Genomic DNA, 21,546 nt, shown 5'->3' with positions numbered 1-21,546 from the left:
CGGAGGGGCAGAGAAGCCTTTCCCCCTAAATTCTATTGGTTGATTCTTTTTCATTCTACCCATACTCTAAAGTCTTTATGTGTATTCGTTCCTTCCGCTTCGCACTCTTCACGTATCCTTCCGTAGCGTACTTAGAAACGAGTTCTCCCGTGCCCGAGGCAACGCGTCACAATAAACACCTGCGGCCGCGGTCAATATAGAAGTGCGCGGAGCGTGCGGAGGCGCTTTGCAGGGAGGCGTCGCGCGCAGGGGCTCGCGCGACGTGGCTCGTGGCACCTGTCGCTCCAGCGGCTGAGTTAACCCGGACCCGATCTCAGACGGCCTGGTGTCGGCTGTCGGACGGGGTGTCCTTCCGAGAGGTGACTTGGTCCTCGGGTCCGCAGGGTGTTGTCCTTTAGATGCCCAGCTACTCCGAGCCTGTTTCCTTAATGGGAAATCATTTTCCTGTCGCTTCAGTTTTCCGCCCCTCCTTCACCGCCCCCTCTCCTTAGCGCTTGAAACTTAAGGGACTTGCCGAAGTCAACTTGTGTTACACTTCATTATGTGCTCGCCGGCTTAGGTTGTGAGCAACCCGGGGCCAGGATCCATGCCCTTTGAAATGTTTTCCTAGCTTCTGTCCTCGAGCTTCACCCAGAGGAGGGGTTTGCGAAGTGTTTGTCGAATGAACGAACGATTCTGTAAATGTGGATCAGTAAGAGTTAAGTGGTGGGAGAATTCAAGGACGGAACTTTGTCCCTTTCCTTTTTCCCTCTGTGGCTCCCTGGGTCGTGTGCCAGGCACTGCGCAGACGCTGGAAATACTGGGGTAATGAAGAACCAGACTCTCCCCGGTGTCTGCCTTCGTGGAGCCAACCGTTTAGTGGGGGAAAACAGCTGTTGATTAAACGATTCCCACACGTTGTACGTGAACTCATAACCCGTTAGATAAACCATGGCGAGGGCTTGGGAAGGGAAGTACATGCTAGATAATTAAAGAAGTGATCAATGAGCTACACAACCCGAAGGATCAGTGTTAGCTGGGGGAACTAAAGGAGTCAGCACGGTGAAGTACTCGCAGGAAGCTAAACAGCATGTGCCACGATCCTGTGGCTGCAGCGAGCCTTATCTGAGAATTGAAAGAAGTCCAATGGAGCCCAGGTGCCAGGGAGTGGGGTCCCCCATGGTGACAGATGTGGGTGATAGCGGACCTTGCGAGCCGTTTAAAGAATTTGAGCCCGTGAAACAGCACAGGAAGCCCTTGCGGTTGGACAGTGGGATGGAGCTTTGAAACAAGCCGCAAATGAAAGTAGCACATCCTTACTGACTGATGTTTGCTTTTAAAACAGACCTGATCAGGGGAAGAGGTGGAATGGGGGGTGGGGGTAACGGAAGCATATCTTCTTAGGCTTTTGTTTAAACGGAATCTTGCGCCCTTGCAATGTTGATGCTCAGATGAGCCACAGTTACAAATAGGCAAGTGTGTTCTGTGTCACTGAAATTCAAGACAAAAGGTTCTTACCGAGGATTATAAATTGGGAAGCATAAACCGTGTCTGTTTTATTAAGTAATGTATGCCCAGTGCATCTAGTTGGTACTTAAAAAAATATTATGGGGGGCACCTGGGTGGCTCAGTGGGTTAAAGCCTCTGCCTTCAGCTCAGGTCATGATCCCAGGCTCCTGGGATCGAGCCCCGCATCGGGCTCTCTACTCGGCAGGGAGCCTGCTTCCTCCTCTCTCTCTCTGCCTGCCTCTGTCTACTTGTGATCTCTGTCTGTCAAATAAATAAAATCTTAAAAAAAAAATATTATGGGAGTCCCGTGGTGGCTCAGTCTGTTAAGTGACCCACTCTTGATCTCATCTCAGGTCTTGATCCCAGGGTAGTGCGTTCAAGCCCCCCCCTCTGGGGCTCCACACTAGATGTGGAGACCATTTTAAAAATAATATATATTTAAAAATATATAATGATGTATATAAATACACTTATATACATACACTTATATATACATTCATTTATAAATAAAAATATATTTTAAAAATATGTAATGATGAAATGGAAGCAAATATTCCTTAGCTCTTGGTTTTCCCTTTCAGAACATGTTTAATTAAAAAAAAATCTAAATAAATACTTGAATGTTTAATGTGGTATTTCAAAAGAAAATTCACAATTGCAGTTTGTCCTTTAACAAATACTCTTAATTCATTGTGGATTATCATTTGTTTTGTTGTTCTTAATTTTTATCTTGCCTAGACAATTGTCCTTTCCCATCAATCCCCTTTGTGAACTAATTTTGCCAGTGACACATTTCTTGTATTCATTTAAAGTTGAGAAAAGAACTATAGGATAACACCTAATGACTGTATGTGTTGTGGATTCTGAAAAACTGTTGTAATTTCCAACATGAGAGACAATGCAGTATGTTTAAATCATTTGATCTAAACTGAAAGTGCCCTCTCCCCTTATGTAATTGATTTTTAAATAAACTTTGAACTTCTCAAAAGAAAGATGTTTTTTACACAATATTTGTACTATACTATACAGTAACAATTTTATAATTTACAACAGATGAATGGCAATGTGACTGATGCTGTCATACACATTTGTTCCTAATTTGTGGATACATCACCCAGAGAATGCAGGGAAGGGTTCATGGTCATAATTTTGAATGCTATCATTCCCCTTTAGCCCCACAAAGTAGATTCTTTCCCCCACATAGTTTGGGACCATTGTTTTACAGTGAATGCTAATTCCCAGACTGCAAGTAATTTGGACTGAAATTTATTTATTTTTTAAAAGATTTTATTTATTTGACAGACAGGGATCACAAGTAGGCAGGGAGACAGAGAGAGAGGAGGAAGCAGGCTCTCTGCGGAGCAGAAAGCCCGATGCGGGGCTCGATTCCAGAATCCTGGGATCATGACCTGAGCCGAAAGCAGAGGCTTTAACCCACTAAGCCATCCAGGCGCCCCATTGACTGAAATTTAATAATTGCCTTTTCCCTGGACTTTTTTCCCTGTATTTTTCAACATAAAGTAGGGTTTTGTTATAAAAGAAATAACCATAGTGAACCCTCTGAAGTTGTCAATATAGAGAATACCACCACAAGAAGGAACCATGCCTGTGGAAGGAGGGAAAACGGATATGGAGAGGATTGGTCTCTTCAGTGAGATGGAATATGTTACTGTTGGTGATAAATATGTGTCATCATTTAATCGTAAGTATATCTGGTTTTCTTTACAGCCTAATAGTGGGTATTTACTATATGAAATTTGGGGTTTAATATTTTTTAGTATATGTGCTGCCGAAGCGAGCACTGGGGTTTAATATTTTTAAATGGTATTTTTTAACGTTCTATATTTTAGAGCATTAAGTTTAAAGTTGAATAAAATTGTAAAATTTCAATAGCGTTAAGAGAGAACTTAATTTTATAAGAACAGGAAGCTCCTTTCACTGGGATACCCTTCCTTTGTTTATTCTCTGTCCTAGGTAATTTTACTTCTTTCTGAAGGTGCAGAATAATTTGTTTTTAGCTTATGGTTTCTCGGATGGGACACTCTCTTATGCAAGCAGCATTTACATTTGCATGCCAAAAGACCATACATGACTTACTTTCCTGAAAAGTAAAATACTAAGTGAATAGCTGAGGGATTTTTAGAAAAGTCATAAATAATAAAGAGCTAAAGTAAATAAACATTTTAAATGACTCAGTTAAATTTTTGGTTATTCACTGACTCTTGTTAGAAAAGAATACACTGACATGAAACATCTCCAAGCTATATTGTTAAATAAAAAAAAATCAAGGTGCAGAATTGTTTATTATATATTTTACTAAGCATCAAAGATGGAAAAGTAAATGAAAATATTCATTGAGACATGTTTAAACATTCTCTGGAAAACAAAATACCATGATTTCCTGTGGGAGAGGAAATGGATGTACGAGTGTGGGAGGAAAATTTATTGTAAAAACATGTTATTGAATTTGGAACTATGTGAATATATTACCTTTTCAAAAATTTCAATTAAAAAACCAGTTATACAAACTTATATTTAAATAACTTGCTGATTTAAGGATTTGTTTGCACTTCAAAAGATTTTTCACATTACTGAAGGACTTCCCAAATTGAGGGCTCCTAGGTCTAAATTATAAAAGAAGATCTAAATGTAAATAAATAAGGCTTTTGTTAAAAGGCTGTTATAAAAACAGCCTTTTAAAAAATTGCTGGGCTACTACTATTTCGTTGTATAAATATATCACATTTATTTATCTGCTCTCCTGTTGATGCACATTTGAGTAGTTACTTGTTTTTTACTATTATGAATGAAACAGCTAAGAAAATTCTTGTTCACGTCTTTTAGTGAGTATAAACCTCATGTGTGTTGAGTATGTATCCAGGAGGGACATTGTCTCAGTTTGAGTATGGAACACCTTTCCATTCAACCTAAACCCCCCGCACCCCTCCACCCATGTACTTACTGATAATCTCACACAGTGTTTTCTAGTTTATGGATGGGGAAACATTGGATTAAATGATTTTCAGGGTCTTTTTCAGCTCTAAAATTCAGAGTCTATAACCAGGACCTAATTAGTAAAATGATTTAATGGAAACCTCTTAGGTCTTATTGTCAATGTACTCTGTAACACAGAGCTTTCAGTGAACTTTTCGAGACAGCATTTAGAGCTCAAAACTCACAGGGCCCAATCCCACAGTTCAAAACTTTTCTCAGTTATTTTTCATGTTCTTTAATTATTAGTGAGCTCAAAATTATGATATTCCTAATTTATTTTTAAAGGACCTTTTAATGAGGCTGCAAGCAAAAATAAACAGATGCTACCTGGGGGATCCAAAGAAATGTCGAATCTCCAGGCAGGTTATTTTGATCCCCATTTTGTAAGGATATTTGAAGGTGAAGGCTATGTAAGTCTGAACCAAGTGAGGAGACGGCATATGATGGAAGAAGCCAAAAAAAATCTAGGCAAAGCCTTCCTCCCTAGTAGTGGAGATAAAAAGCCGTAAGTGTTTGGGGAAAAGTCATAAATACATCTCCTATCCCTTTCTCTACTCTAGCCCAAATTGGATATTTTTCTGGAGGAATTAAGAAGTATGATTCATTTTTTAAACTTTTAAACTTGTCTTGGAGGTGGAGACAGTTATATTGGGTAATACAGGTTGACAGGTAGTTCTGATTAAGTAGATCCTCATCTCATTACATTTTTGATTGTCATTGCTCTCTATTAGTTCATGTAATAAAAGCCGGCTAAATAATGCAAATACACTTGTTTGAAAACACTGTCTTGGGTCATCTGTGCCCTTTACTCTTTTTTTTTCTTTGTAAAAACTTTTAAAATGTATACATTAAAAATTATAAAATTAAGAGAAGCCTTTTTTGATGAAGAAGATAATTTATGAAGACATGTTATTCAAAAATCATGGTGAAGATACACGCATGGAGTTTAACAGTATTTTAGTTGTGACAGTTGTCAATGTGAAAGGTCCATTTTTTTTCTTTAAACCACTAAACAAAGAAAATCATGTAGTCTTTTATATCATATTATATAGCTGAGCTTTATGATGTGATGTTAATGCACACTCCAATGTTGACTGTAGAATTTGTGATGAGCATTCGTTGAAGGCCAACTTTGTGCTTAATTGTGCTATTTCTTTGAGGTTAGTCAAGCTGCAACCTTCTGAATTAATGGAAACTATTGTTACTTCCTAGAGATTATGAAATCTTGTTTCTATGGAACATTAGAAATAAGCATAAAAAATAAAAACATTATCTCATCTGCAAATTTGTGACTTTGGAAAGCGGGAGAAATTAAAAACTAATAATGGTGGTTGCCTTTTTCTTACCAAAGTTAGGCAAGTGTCAGTTCCACTGCATATGTTTTGTTCCTTTTTCAGTCATTTTTAAATAAATTGTGATCGAATATGTATAACAAAATTTGCTGTATTCATTTGCCTCCTTTTAAAAAAAACTGTATTTAAGATGTGGTTTGGGAAGCTACTATGGCACACTAGGCGGTCCCGTGCCATTCTTCAGTGCACAGTCAAAACCCAGAGAAAAATATGAGGCACCTGGAAAGAATTTATACACGAACCCAGGAAAGAAAGGAACTGGATATGGGTAAGATGTTTCTCATACTTTCATATCATTTGTTTTGAACTTAAAAACATTTTAAATTTCTGACTCCTAAAATCACCATTACTTAATTTCCTTCCTTAGCTATGCAAATATTACCATTGGTAAGCAGCTCTCACACTCTGCTGATTTCTACGATGCACCGAAACTAAATTATAAGGTAAAATAATCTATTTTTAACTTTCTTCAGTCTTTCTTGGTTGACCTAGAGAACTCATTTGTGATCCAATTTTGCATTGTTTTATTTTATCGGTGTTTGTTTTACTAGGGCAATGGTAGACTGATACTTAGGATTTATGATAATTTTGCCTTTTTGATACTGGATATCCATATCTTGCTATATATCTCCTCACTCTTCCCAGGATGAGCTTTTTTTTTTTTTTTTTTTTAAAGATTTATTTATTTGACAGATAGAGATCACAAGTAGGCAGAGAGGCAGGCAGAGAGAGAGAGAGGAGGAAGCAGGCTCCCAGCCAAGCAGAGAGCCCGATGCGGGGCTCGATCCCAGGACCCTGGGATCATGACCTGAGCTGAAGGCAGAGGCTTTTAACCCGCTGAGCCACCCAGGCGCCCCCCAGGATGAGCTTTTATCTGCTGGTATAGTTTACCACATCTACCTTATATCTCTCTCAACTAGCTATGAGACTTCAGTTAACTTGGCCTGATCACCTATGTCCTATTTTGCGTAGAAGAGCCATGTCCCAACCCTTAGCCATATTCCCACCACACCTAGTATCTTGTGGCTAATGCAGTAGTGGTAGGACCTGTGGCCTAGTCGAGCCATTATGATCAATGAATGCAATGCAAGAGTAATAGGGAGAAAGGAGAAGGTTGAAGGCAGAGAATGGATGAATACCTACAGAAAAGAGAGAATGATAGGATGGGTGGAAAGTACTCTATTTAATGATAGAAATAAAAGCTAAATGTACTGGTATATGCCTCTACACTCATTTTATATAATATTTGACTTTGAATGAAACATAGTTACTTATATAGACAAAGCCTACATGGGAATGAGTAGGGGAAACCTTATAAATTTTGGAGCAGTATCAACATAATTTAACAATTTCAATATAACTTAGAGGAAACTGGCATTAATAAAGAGTCAAATTCATTTGGACATTGAACAATAGAACTTAAATGGCAACATTTTATTAGTTTTGTTGTTGTTGTTTTAGGCATGAAGTCTTCAACAATTTTTCCGTGGTGACTTTAAGCAGCAGTAGGGCCATGAGATAGAAAGATAGTGGCCATTTTTGCAAAAGGGTGTATCCAAACCCAGGAAAAGTTTTCTATTAAACTGGGCAGAAACCTTGGTTATTTAACGAGCATCTTTGTTGCTATGTATGGATTATTACAAAATTATGTATAAGCTACTTTTCATCTGTAGGAATAGTAATAACACATATAAAAATACGCAAGGCAGTTTTATCAGTGACTCAATAGTCTTTTTTTTTTTTTAAAGATTTTATTTATGTATTTGAGAGAGAGACAGCACGAACAGGGAGAAGGGGAAGGGATAAGCAGACTTCGCACTGAGCAGGGAGCCCAACTCAGGACTCAGTCCCAGGTCCCTGGGATCATGACCTGAGCCGAAGGCAGTCACCAACCGACTGAGCCCCTAGGGCGCTCCAGTAATTAGTCTTTTATCCTAAACTTTATGTGCATAAAATACTTTTCTCTCCTAATAGTAAAGTTCTGTTCTTATTTTCAGAACTTATTATTTATAAGTCAGAAATTTTACATATTTTTTTAGAATTTTAAAGAGATTACCCTGTTGCATTCTTGCTTGTTTCTGACAAGAAATCTGCTGTCATGCTGATTTTTGTTCTTCTTCTGTATGTACTTACTGTCCTCACTTCTCTGGCTACTTTTAAGATTTGTATGCTATTCGTTTGAGTAATTTGATTATGATGTGCTTTGGTAGTGTTTTCATCTTGCTTCTTGTTCTTGGAGTTTATTGAGCTTCTTGGGTTTGTGGGTTTATAGTTTTCATCCAAGTTAGAATATTTTCAGCTATTATTTCTTCAGTTAGTTTTTCTGTTCTTTTTTCTTTCTCTTCTCTCTCAGGGACCCCTATTATATATGCATTAGATCTCTTGAAATTGTCCCAAAGATTATCAGTGCTCTGTTTGCTTTTGTTTGTTTTACTTCTCTTTATCCTTTTCTGTATTTTATTTTGAATTGTTTCTTTTTCTGTGTCCTTAAGGTCACTAATCTATTCTTCTGCAAGGTCTGGTATACTTTCACGTGTGTATTTCTAATCTCACACATTGTGTTTTTGCTCTCCAGAAGTTCTACTTGATCTTTTTTTTTTTTTTTAATATATCTTATATGTCACTATAGTTAGTATACAGTTTGGTTATTATTTCAATTTCCTTTTCTGTTAATTCTAATATCTATGTCAGTTCTTGAATTTTGAATTACTGCTTTTTCTTCTTTGAGGTTATATTTTTCTACTTTGTATTATTAGTGATTTTTGATTGAATGTCAGGCACTGTGACATTTACTTTGTTGAGTGCTGTATATTTTCTTATAAAAATTCTTGGGCTTTGTTCTGGGATGCAGTGAAATGACTTGGAAACTGTTGGATTTTTTTCAGGTCTCACTTTTAAGATTTGTTAGGTCGGATAGGAGCAATGCCCAATCTAGGGCTAATTATCCCTGCTACTGAGATCACCCCTTTCTGTGTGCTCTACGCCATGCCCTGGCAGCCATGTTTTCCAGTATTGCTGATGGAACCAGAACTGTTGCCAGCCCTGTGGCAGAGCCAGGCACTGTTACCTCTAGTCTTTTTAGGTGGTTCTTTTTTGCCTTTGAGTAGTTTACGCACATATATAATTTTTTAAAAGATTTTATTTATTTATTTGACAGACAGATCACAAATAGGCAGAGAGGTAGGCAGAGAGAGAGGAGGAAGCAGGCTCCCCACCAAGCAGAGAGCCTGATGCAGGGCTTGATCCCAGGACCCTGAGATCAGGACCTGAGCTGAAGGCAGAGGCTTAACCCACTGAGCCACCCAGGCACCCCCTGTTTACTCACATAATATTTGCTGATTTGTACTCAACTGAATACTGTAGGGCAGGGGCTGGTAAAACAAACACAATATTCTAGCTAAAGGTGATCTTTAAAGCATTGCTTTATGGCACCTGCATCAGCATCACCTGGGGTGACTGATAAAACTACAAATTTGAGGTTCGTCTAGCAGACCAAGAGGATCAGAAATCTTTGAGAAGAGCTTGTAATTTGTATTTTAAATAAATTATCAAGAATTTCCTATAAAAACTAAAACTTGAGAAACACTGCCCAAAAGAATAAATTGAAAGGTTATCCTCACCACTGTGGTGTGGAAGAGGTGGTATCTTTTGTATCATAGAAACAAAACATAACAAATAAATGTTTTAAAGTGAACCTAGCAGTATATATTTTAAAAATCTAAATGCTTGTTTTAAAATATAAAAGAAAAGTGTAACTTATTGCTAATTTGAATAATTTGTTACATAATTTCAAACTCTGATTTACAGAAGGAGAATGAAGAACACCACCGTTTAGTTAAAGGAACACCTTTCAAGTTAAACCTTTACCCAAGGGAATATTTTGATACCAATCCTTATTCGTTTGAGAAAACTTTACCACCAGTTAAAAAAACAGAGAAGAAAGAATTACTTTCACAGCCCTTTAAGCCTTCTTCTCCAGGTAAAAAGGTAAGTTTAAAAAATTTTAATAGAAATTTTACACATTATAAAGAACTGTTGCTTCTTTCTGTCAAATCATTTTATTAGCCATGTAAATAATAAACTTCTGTTTATTATTCACATTCTTATTATTCATAGTAGGAATTGTGAAATTTATTTTAACAAAATTATGAAAAGTCACAAAGCCTGGCTAGTATAGGGAATAATGGAGTTCTTCAAATAATTATCACTTTAAGTGTATTTCAGTTTACAATGAATTTTCTCAGTGCCTCTCTAGATTTTAAGCATAGTTATTCACAAAACCATGAAAATCCAGACCATCTTTTAGTTTGTGAAATGGTGATTAAAGTGAATTCTTTCCTACTCTGCTGAGGTTTACAAGTGTGAATAAAAAGAAAAATGCTTCTTATAGTTTATAAACCTTAGTATTCTGTGCATTGCCTGTTCATTTCCCTGCAGATTTTCTACTGGGATATTTGTCTTTTTCATATTGATTTATAAGATCTTTTAGTATGTTAATGATATTTTGTCATTTGTGTTGAAAGTAATTTCTTTTAGTCTGTTGAATCTTTGACTTTATTTATGGTATTTTGTGCTATTCGAAAATTTGATAATTCGAAGTGGTCAAATTTATCGATTCTTGTGCTGAGTTTTATATCATTCTCAGAATCACTTTCCTTACCACCAATATTATAGAAATAATACATTTTTGATTCCTTCTATTAGTGTTACACTTTTGCATTTAAATCTTCATTTAAAATATGTTTTGACTTGAGCAAGGTAAGGATTCAGGTTTTGTCTTTCTCAAAATCCAGGGTTTCTTTTTTCCCCTCAGAGATTTTATTTATTTATTTGAGAGGGAAAGAGTGTGTGCAAGTGGAGGGAGGGCCAGAGGGACAGGGAAAAGCAGACTCCTCGCTGAGCAGGGAACCAGGCTTGATCTCAGGGTCTTGGGATCATGACCTGAGCTGAAGGCAGTCGCTTAACCACTTAACTTACTGAGCCATGCAGGTGCCCCTCAAAATCCAGTTTTTAAGGCAGGGGGAAACTTTGGGGGAGGGTGTGCTCTGTATCTTGATTGCAGTCATGTTTTCAAGGGTATATACAATTCTCAAAAGTCATAGAATTGTAACTTTAAATGGGTACAGTTTACTGTATGTAAATTAGACTTCAAGAAAATTGTTTTTTTAAAAAGCCAGTAGTTCCTAATATCACTGATAGAATAATTTTTAATACCACTGCTTTGAAATGGCACCCTCGTCAAGTCAAAATTCCCATTTTCCCCTTCAATTTCCATTTTGTTTGATGTTTATTTCTACCTATACCAAGCTACTTTTAATTACTATTGCATTTTAATTTGGGATAGTCTAGTTCCTTCTTGTTACTCTTTAAAAAAATTACATTGGCTTTTCTCCCACATTTATTCTCTAGAACATTGAGGTTATTTTCTAAAGTTTTGGGAAGAAAGAAGATGTTTGGTATTTTGCTAAAAAAGTTAAATCTTCAGATTTTTGGATGTATTAGCATATTTATGATTTGAATCTTCTCATCTAGAAATAAATTACTTATAAAAACCTTTAGTTACCTTGTAGAATTCTATATTTTACTTCACACAGATTTATATACCTTGTATTTTATTGTATTTAAAGGCTCTAGTCAATATTTTTTTTTTAAAGATTTTATTTATTCATTTGACAGACAGAGATTACAAGCAGGCAGAGAGGCAGGCAGAGAGAGACCCGAGAGGGAAAAGCAGGCTCCCCGCTGAGCAGAGAGCCCGATGCGGGGCTCGATCCCAGGACCCTGGGATCATGACCTGAGCTGAAGGCAGAGGCTTTAACCCATTGAGCCACCCAGGCACCCCTCTAGTCAACATTTTTTCCCACCATATATTCCCGTATATAATTTATCTTTATAAAAACGTTTGATAATTGACTATTTCATTAAGTTTTCTTATGTTCTGATGGGTATTACTTGATTCTCTTTAGATTTTCAGATATATGTTTACATTATCTGCAAATAATTTTGCTCCTTCCTTTCCAGTAATTATAGCTCTTAAGTCATGTTCTTGTCCAATAGCTTAGGTTAGCAGTGGTGGCCATCCTTTGCCTTACTCTTGAGTTTACTGAATTACTTGAATTTTTTCTAGTGTTCCATATTTATAGATGACAAAAATAGGGATAAATCAGGAATGTATGTAGAATTATATTGAATGTTTTGGTGTAATCTACTTAGACTATTTTTTTCTCTCTTTGACTTGTTATAAGGTGAATAATAATAATAGATTTCTAGGGATGAATCCCACTTAGCCATGTTGTATTAATCTTTAAGTGTACTAGTTTATTTTATTTGTTAATATTTTAAGTATTTTTGCATCAATAACTTCAAGTGTAACTGGTCTGTCCATTTTTTTGTATGCTTTGATCTGTTTTGTTATGAGTAGATGCTAGCATAGATTCAAAACAATTTATGTGTCCTCAAGTGGAAAACTTGAAAAATTACAATTATATCTTTTAATTTAATTCTCATGTATACTTGGCTTAGATACTGTAAGATAAAGAATGCCTACATAAATGGTTATTATGATTCTGTAGAGTTTTCTTAGTAGCTATATATAATAAAAAGATTAAAATTGTGGCAAATCAGCTTAAAAAGTCAAGGCAATTATTTCTTTTATGCACAGGTCAAAAAATAATTTTGATTGACTTCTCTTAGTAGACTATAAAAAAGTATGAAATAGATCACATCTTCCTCTTCCTTTCTGTTCCTATGTACTATTCCTTATTTTTTAAAGTTTTTATTTTTTATATCTTTTTCATCATTGACTGATATTTAATAAACTAATGTTATGTCAGCCTCCCAGTTGGACAGATATTACCTTTGGCCTCTTCTCTGAGCATCCTCTGGTTCCGAACCCCCTACTCCTTTCTGTATCAAAATATAGTTGACCTAAGTCTTATTCCCTCAGTAATAGGTTCACTCCTTAACTAGATGATAGCCTGATCTGGTAAACTCTTACTAAAATATTAATACTTGACAGGAGTTTGGAATATTACGTTTTTGTAAACATTTGCATTTTAATAGAGAACTCTTGGAAATTACAGTGTCTTGCCCCATAAAATTGGCGGCAGGGAGACTGCTGGTATTTGAACAGTACAGGCAAACTTAGTTTTATTGGGCTTTGCTTTACTGTGCTTCACAGATACTGTGTTTTTTTTGTTTTTGTTTTTTTAACAAATTGCAGGTTTGTGGCAATCCTGTTTTGAGCAAGTTTATTGACACCATTTTCCCAACAGTATTTGCTTACTTTGTGTCTCTGTGTCACATTTTAATAATTCTTGCAATATGTTGAACTCCTTTACTATTATTATATTTGTTATGGTGATCTGTGATCAATGTGATCTTTGCTGTTACTATTGTCATTGTTTGGCGGGGGGCGGGTAACAGAAATACTGCCTATGTAAGATGGTGAACTTAACTAATCAATGTTGTGTGTTCTGACTGCTCCACGGACTGGCCATTCTCCCTTGGGATTCCCCCTTCCCTGAGAACCAGCAGTATTGAGATTAGGCCAATTAATAACCCTACAGTAGTGTTCATGTGAGAGGAGGAGTTGCACGTGTCACTTTATTCTTTTTTTTAGAGAGGGAGAAAGAGACAGAGGTGGAGAGAGAAGGGGCAGAGGAGAGAGGGAGAGAGTATCTCAAACAGACTTGCTGAGTGCAGAGCCCTCTGAGAGGCTCAATCTCATGAACCTGAGATCGTGGCGGGAGCCAAAATCAAGAGTCGGAAGCTTAATGGACAGAGCCACCCAGGTGCCCTGCATGTCTCACTTTAAATCACATGCTAGAAATGATTAGGACATATTGAGAGCAGAGATAGGCTGAAAGCTTAGGAATATTGTGCCAAACAGTTACTCAAGTTGTGAATGTAAAGGAACAGTTCTTGAAGGAAATTTAAAGTGCTACTGCAGTACACATGAATGATAAGGAAGCAAAACCAGCTTCTTGCTGATGGAGAAAGTTTTAGTGGTTAGAAGATCAAGGCTGCCTCAACATTTACTTAGGCCAAAGCAAGGCCCCACCTCTCTTCTATGAAGGCTGAGAGAAGTAAAGAAGCTGCAGAAGAAAAGTTGAAGCTAGCTGAAGTTGGTCCGTGAGGTTTAAGGAAGGAAGCCATCTCCGTAACGTAAAGCGTAGGGTAAAGCGACACGTGCTGATACGGCTGCAGCAAGTTACAGCTAAGAAGACCTAGCTAAGAGAATTCATGATGGTGGCTACACTCAACAACAGATTTTTAATGTAGATGAAACAGCCTTTTATTGGAAGAAGATACCATCTATGACTTCAAGAACTAGAGAGGAGAGTTCACGGCCTGGCTTCAAAGCTACAAAGGACAGGCTGGCTCTCTTGTTAGGGGCTAACGCAGCTGGTGGCTTTAAGTTGAATCCAGTGCTCACTTACCATAACCAAAATTGTAGCATCCTTAAGAAGTATGATAAATCTACTCTGTCTGTGTTCTGTAAAGGGAACAACAAAGCCTGGATGACGGCACATTTGTTTATGACAGGATTTACTGAATATTTTAAGCCTACAGTTGAGACCTACGGCTCAGAAAAAAAAAAAAAAAGATTCAAAATATTACTGATTATTGACAATACCTCGGTCACCCAAGAGTGATGGCAATATACAATGAGATTTGTTGTTTTCATGCTTGTTAACACATCTATTCAGCAGCCCATGGATCATGGAATAAATTCAACTTTCAAGTCTTATGATTTAAGAAATACGTATCATAAGGCTAGAGCTGTTGTAGATAGTGACCCCTCTGATGGATCTGGGCAAAGTCACTTGAAAGCCTTCTGGAAAGGGATTTACCATTCTAGATGCTATTAAGAATATTGATAACATGGGGAGATGGAGAAGAGAGGGAGTTGAGGGAAAGTGGAAGGGGAGGTGAACCATAAGAGACTATGGACTCTGAAAAACAACCTGAGGGTTTTGAAGGGGCGGGGGGTGGGAGGCTGGGGGAACCAGGTGGTGGGTAATAGGGAGGGCACGTATTGCATGGAGCACTGGGTGTGGTGCAAAAACAATGAATACTCTTACGCTGAAAAGAAATAAAAATAAATAGTTTTTTTCAAAGCCCCCCCCCCAAAAAAAGAATATCGATAATTCATGGGAAGAGTTCAAAATATCAACATTAACAGTCCGGAGGTTGATTCCAACCCTCATGGATGACTTTGAGGCGTTCAGACTTCAGTGGAGGAAGGAATGCAGATGTGGTGGAAACAGCAAGAAAACTGGAATCAGAAGAGGAGCCCGAAGATGGGACTGATCTGCTACCATCTCATGATCAAAGTTTAATGGAGGAGGGGTTGCTTCTTATGTCTGAGCAAAGAAAGTGGTTTCTTAAGTTGGCATCTACTCCTGATGAAGATACTGTGAAGATTGTTGAAATGACAACAAAGGATTTAGAATATGACATAAACTTAGTTGATAAAGCAGCAGCAGGGTTTGAGAGGATCGACTCCAATTTGAAAGAAGTTCTCTGCTGTGGGTAAGACATTGTCAAGCAGGTTGCATATTACAGGGAAATCATTCATGAGAGGAAGAGTCAATCAACATGGCAAACTTGATTGTCTTATTTTAAGAAATTGCCACACTAACCTTCAGCAGTCACTACCTGGTCAGTAAGCAACCATTAGCATCAAGACAAGAACTTCCATCAGCAAAAAAGAATGATTCACTGAAAGCTCAAATGATGTTTAGTATTTTTTGCTTTTAGTAGTAAAGCATTTTTAAATTAAGGTATGTGCATTGTTCTTTTTGACACTATCCTATTACACAGTTAATAGACTCTAGCATAGTGTGAATATAACTTTAAATGTACTGAGAAACCAAAAAAATCATTTAACTTGCTTTTTGTGGTATTCATTTCATTGCAATTGTCTTAAACTGAACCTGCAAAATCTCTGAGGTATGTCTGTATAAACAACTTTCTTTAAATAAAACCAAATCTGTAGACAATACACAAATATATGTGAACTTCCCCAAAACTAATTTTGTTAGAAGCAGTTTACAAAACTACATTAGGTTGTCTCATTTTTATTTGTAGGCTGGTGGAATGAAAGCGGGAACATTTGACCCTTACCCTTCACATTCTGCTGACCCTTATGTGGTTAAATTGGCAACCCAGATTTCCAGCAAAGATGCTAAGATTTTCCACCCACCAGGTGGACCAAAGAGCAGACCGGTTGAAAGTATAATGACTTTGAATGTCAAAAGGTAGTAATATGTTATCTTAGCCTGTAAACTAAGAAGAATTGTTTTTGACTTTTTGATCCCTAATATCTCTTATTTATACATACTTTAAACAATGACATATCTGGGTGTCTTTGAAAATCTCAGCTCCTTTTATGTAGAAGCTCTCCCTTGTAGAAGTTTTCTCCCACATCCTGAAATTTCTAATTGAAAAAGCCCAATTTATCTGTATAAACTATTCTGTTCATAATTTTTAAACAGATCTGTAATATCTTATGAGTAGTTTGAGGCTGTTTAGATATTTATAGTTCAGTTAGCAGTACAGGTTAATATTGTTTTTCAAGGGCTGTTTTTGATCTTTGTTAAATTATCATCTTTATGTGAGCTTCAGGCTCTCAGTAATTATGAGGAATTCTAGTGACACTTAAGACTTCTTAAGTTTGAAATAATCTTTTATGAAATCTTCTAGGAAATATTTTGGTTAGTTAAAAAAGCTATCATTTAAAATATTATCAGCATCACTTTATAATATTTTAAAGAAAGGTATATTTAATTAGAGTATCTTAAAAGTTCAATTTTACCCAAGGTTTGAGCACTCTCAAAACTGGAAAAAAGTTCTCAGGATTTAAAAATGTAAATTAGGGGCGCCTGGGTGGCTCGGTGGATTAAGCCGCTGCCTTCGGCTCGGGTCATGATCTCAGGGTGCTGGGATCGAGCCCCGCATCGGGCTCTCTGCTCCGCGGGGAGCCTGCTTCCTCCTCTCTCTCTGCCTGCCTCTCTGCCTACTTGTGATCTCTCTCTCTGTCAAATAAATAAATAAAATCTTTAAAAAAAAATGTAAATTAGAAAAGGACAATCCATCATTCCTTCTTTGTTTGTGTCCAAGATCATGAATAAGTGGAAGAATTGATTTGATTACCTTTCTATCCATTCACTGAAAAAGTTTTATTACACATTAAGCTAATTTACATATTTCTAACTTAAGTGTAACCATACACTAGATTAGGTAAAGGACACCAAATTCATATTCTTTCCTTTTATTAAAATATCTCAGTACATCTGTATCACTTGTGAGCAGTGATTATAATATAAATCTTACTATCCTATCCCCAAAATAAGACTGCTCATCATTATTTATGTAATCTGTTGTCTAAAGGCATAATATTCTAAGGGACCAGTTGGTGGATATGGGAATATGTGGAGTCTTTTTCTCATGTCTTTTGATCTTCATCCTTCGGCAAGCCTCTTATCTATCAGTACTCTGCCCAACTCTTCTCTATGTAATACAGAAGCAGAGGGTAAAATTAAAATTTTCTTCACCACACTTACCTTCAAATAGATGGGATTTTTTTTGTGGGGGTGGGGGAACGGGGGCAGTTGCAGGTTTTCTGAGTGTTCTTTTCTTTTTCTTTCTTTTTTTTTTTTTTAAGATTTTATCTGTTTGACACAGAGAGAGAGATCACAAGTAGGCAGAGAGGCAGGCAGAGAGAGAGGGGGAAGCAGGCTCCCTGCTGAGCAGAGAGCCGGACACGGGGCTCAATCCCAGGAGCCTGGGACCATGACCTGAGCTGAAGCAGAGGTTTTAACCCACTGAGCCACCCAGGCGCCCCTGAGTGTTCTTTTCTATCCATAGAACAGACCTGAGAAAGTTCTATGATAAATATGTTTGTAGCAGAGAAAAGAATAACTGATTGCTCTTTTGGATAATCAGAAGTTTATCATCTGTTTAGCAATTTTGAGTTTATTGATACTTTCTATATTATCGTAAATATTATCCAAAAGCAAGTTTTAGCTTTTTTTTACCCCAGTTTTATTTATTTATTTAAAGATTTTATTTATTTATTTATTTTAGACAGCTTGCATGTTGGGGGAAAGGTAGAGGGAGGTGGGGGAGAGAATCCCAAGCAGACTGCACCAAGTGTAGAGCCTGATGCAGGGCTCCATCCCACAACCCCAAGATCATATGACCAGCCAAAATCAAGTCAGATGCTCAACTGACTGAACCACCCAAGCACCCCTTACCCTAATTATTTATTTGTAGGCTGGTGTCTGCTTAAGATACTCTCTCTCTCTCTCTCTCCCTTTGGCCTCCCCTCCCCTGCCCGCCCTTCTGCTCCCCCTGCTCACACACATGCATTCTCTCTGCGTGGTATTTAAAATTGGTCCTCCAAACCAATTTTTCCTTCTTAATTTATATTTTAAGTGACACTTTTTAATCTGGTGAAAGAGTTTGGTTTTGGATGATTCATTTTTTGTTGCAAAACTTTTTTATAAGAGTGTACAGATATTACCTGCACCTAAAAAATTAAATGTGCATTTATTTTCCAATTTTAGGGCACTAAATACGAAGAACTACAAGACTGCTTCAGTACAGTCCTATTAGCATCTGGAAGACAAATAGTTTTCTAGGTTGTGACTACCAATAATTCATTATCGAGTGCTAACCATTTGCAAAAACATAAGATGTGGGACATATCTCAAACATTTAAAAGATATTTAAGCCTGAAATTCTAATATTCTTCCTTGTTTTAGTACTATTATGTAACAAATAAACAGTATTTGTCAATAATTTAATATATGGTTATTGCTCTTTGTTTAGATATGTGTTCTGGGGAGAATATAATGCTTAGACCTTCCATAAAATCCCAAAGTGTTGTCTATCATTTGAAAGCTTAGTCCTAATGTTAAAGAATTGCAAGCTTGGAAAGCCAGGGTGAAGCCTGGGGCTGGTGGGATAGAAAGAGCACATTAATTTCTTACCTTGTGTTTCTTCTTGGAGGTATCTGAAAATTGGATTGACAGTTTATCCAAGTGTCACATCCCATTAAAGCATCTTTAACATTCTTAACATCAAAAAGAAATATGGATCCACTCATATTGTACAGATATATTTTATAGAGTGAGGCAAATGTCTCCATTTATGTGGTTTCATGCCTTCTATTTATGGCCTGTGTAAAACTTCATATTAGCCAGTGGCAGCCCCAGGATGAGTTGGAGGAAGGGAAAATGGGGAATGTCCTTTTAGTTGAGTATCTTACAAAAATACAAAGTTACAAGATAGATGAAGTTGGGGGCGCCTGGGTGGCTCAGTGGGTTAAGCCGCTGCCTTCGGCTCAGGTCATGATCTGGGGGTTCTTGGATCGAGTCCCGCATCGGGCTCCCTGCTCAGCAGGGAGCCTGCTTCCCTCCCACCCCTGCCTGCTTCTCTATCTACTTTGGATCTCTCTCTGTCAAATAAATAAATAAAATCTTAAAAAAAAATAGATGAAGTTTGTCTTTGGTGTCCTGTCATGTGCATTTGTAGCTGTCCAAAGCTGCCTCTCCTGGAACATCTCCCTCTAGGTCTTATTCTCTTGTTTCTGGATTATCTCTTTTTCATTTGCCCTACCACTTTAAAAATACCTGTTCTTAAAAGATATGATTTACAGACATACTGTTATTTACAGTAAGGTCTTTATTAACAATCCTTATTCAATTGGGGGTGATGGTGGTAGTATTTAAAAAGGGAAATTTACAATATCTATTAATGTAATTAAAATTACAATATCTATTAATTGGGGAAGCTTTTTTTTTTTTAAAGATTTATTTATTTGACAGAGAGAGAGATCACAAGCTGGCAGAGAGCGAGGGGGAAGCAGGCTCCCTGCTAAGCAGAGAGCCCGATGCAGGGCTCGATCCCAGGACCCTGAGATCATGACCTGAACCGAAGGCAGAGGCTTTAACCCACTGAGCCACCCAGGCGCCCCTGCGGAAGTTATTTTTGGTCCATGATGATTTCTTTAGTACTTGTTCCTTTGACATTCTAGACTTCTCAGAGCTGGAAATCAGAATATATACCGGCTGCAGTACTCTTTTTTTCAACCTGCTTTTTTTTTTTTTTCCCAGGGAGGAGATTTATGTCAATTCAGATATATCTGGCTTTTAAAAGGATTACAGATGGTATAGAAAATTTTTACTGTTGTAATATGTATCTATTACATACACACACACACACACACACACACATATGTGTACACATACATACGTACTTTGGGGGGAATGTCTCATATATATATATTTATTTATTCATTTTTATATCTCATTTTATTTTAAATATTTATTTATTTTTATATCTCATTTATTTTATTTTTTATATTTATTTATTTTTATATCTCATACTATTTACTTTTTTCTGAAAGAATATTTAAAACCTTTATTTCCTATGCAAAGTCCGGTGTAGATTGAACATCTTAAAGACATTATCAAGGATATAATGTGACCCAAAGAGAATATATTTGTCTTTAGGAATAATTTTAACAGGTGCACATAACTGAATAAAAGTCATATATATTGATAAGTGTTACTAAATAAGCCTTATAAATGTATTCATTTTTTTGTAGTGAGATTCATATTTTTAAATTTTATGAAAATCTAAATAATTGCTCATTTACACTTACACCTTTGTTAGCTATAATTAATTTTTATTGATGTGCCTCTGATGGCAATACACACCTCATATAATATTCATAGATGGGAATGCTCATCTAATACCTTACTGGAGGGTGTGAGGAGCAGTATGACAATTGGAAGAGCTTATTAAGAGTTTACATAATGCATTGTGTCAATTTACAGAAAAGTAAACACAAAAACCAGTTATAGGAATAGTGAAGTCTGTGGAACAACTAAGATACTTGAAATGATAACAGAGAAACACTCATACACTTGATTTAAGGGGCATAAATTACTTATGATGTTCATTGATTTCATTTTTAAAGACTTCACTTGTTTCTTTAGAGAGAGAGAGCACATGTGCGAGTAGAGGAGAGCAAAGGGTGAGGGAGAGAGAGAATCTCAAGCAGACACAGCACTGAGTGCGGAGGCACACTTGGAACTCCATCTCATGACCCTGAGATCATGACCCGAGCTGCAATCAAGAGTTGGACACTTAACCGACTGAGCCACTGAAGTGTGCCAACCTTTTGTTATTTATATTATCTTGGTCATAGAGAAAATACGAAAAGAGTTTCAATTTATTTTATGAGGCTAATATAACTGAACAAGCATAGCTGGGGAGGAAAATATTTTTCACTCATTAAAAAAAACCAGAATCAAGTACTAGCCAATGGAATCCACATTTTAAATGATCATAAAATAAGATTGATTATTCTATGGCTATATGATAGCTTGACATTATTGGATCATTATAATTAGCTTAATATATTCAAATGAAAAAAAATACGTGTTTTCCCAATAGATGCTGGAAAGCCATTTGACAAAATTAAATACCCTTTCCACTTAAAACCTCTTAGGAGGTGAGGATTAGGAAGTACCTTTCTTACTTTATAAAGGATATCTATCAGAATCGTAACAAACATTAAGCTGGAGCCATCAACAACTTTAACACTATTGGAAAACACAGTTAATGCAGTAAGACAAGAAAAAATTCCTGAGGGGAATAAATATTAAAAAAGAATACAACATCATTACTTGCA

At 36.8% G+C, this 21,546-nt stretch overlaps 1 protein-coding gene across 4 annotated transcripts; it reads left to right on the top strand.

Annotated features, from left to right (window-relative positions):
• Positions 1–143: 143 nt before the first annotated feature.
• Positions 144–18,649, top strand: C2H4orf47 (chromosome 2 C4orf47 homolog). Of its 4 annotated transcripts, XM_045984361.1 has the most exons (9): positions 144–359; positions 560–804; positions 3,010–3,190; positions 4,768–4,987; positions 5,965–6,102; positions 6,202–6,277; positions 9,642–9,821; positions 15,930–16,099; positions 18,410–18,649. In XM_045984361.1, exons 3-9 carry the CDS (start codon positions 3,091–3,093, stop codon positions 18,456–18,458), a joined length of 933 nt encoding a protein of 310 aa, XP_045840317.1. In that variant the 5' UTR covers positions 144–359; positions 560–804; positions 3,010–3,090; the 3' UTR covers positions 18,459–18,649. The 4 variants fall into 4 exon arrangements, with proteins under 4 accessions (XP_045840317.1, XP_045840307.1, XP_045840300.1 ...); XM_045984351.1 differs by lacking the exon at positions 560–804 and having other exon boundaries at positions 3,013–3,190; XM_045984344.1 differs by lacking the exon at positions 560–804.
• Positions 18,650–21,546: the final 2,897 nt, after the last annotated feature.

The sequence above is a fragment of the Meles meles genome, chromosome 2, assembly GCF_922984935.1.
Source record: "Meles meles chromosome 2, mMelMel3.1 paternal haplotype, whole genome shotgun sequence".
Taxonomy (NCBI): domain Eukaryota; kingdom Metazoa; phylum Chordata; class Mammalia; order Carnivora; family Mustelidae; genus Meles; species Meles meles.
This window is presented reverse-complemented; position numbering and strand designations above follow the sequence as displayed.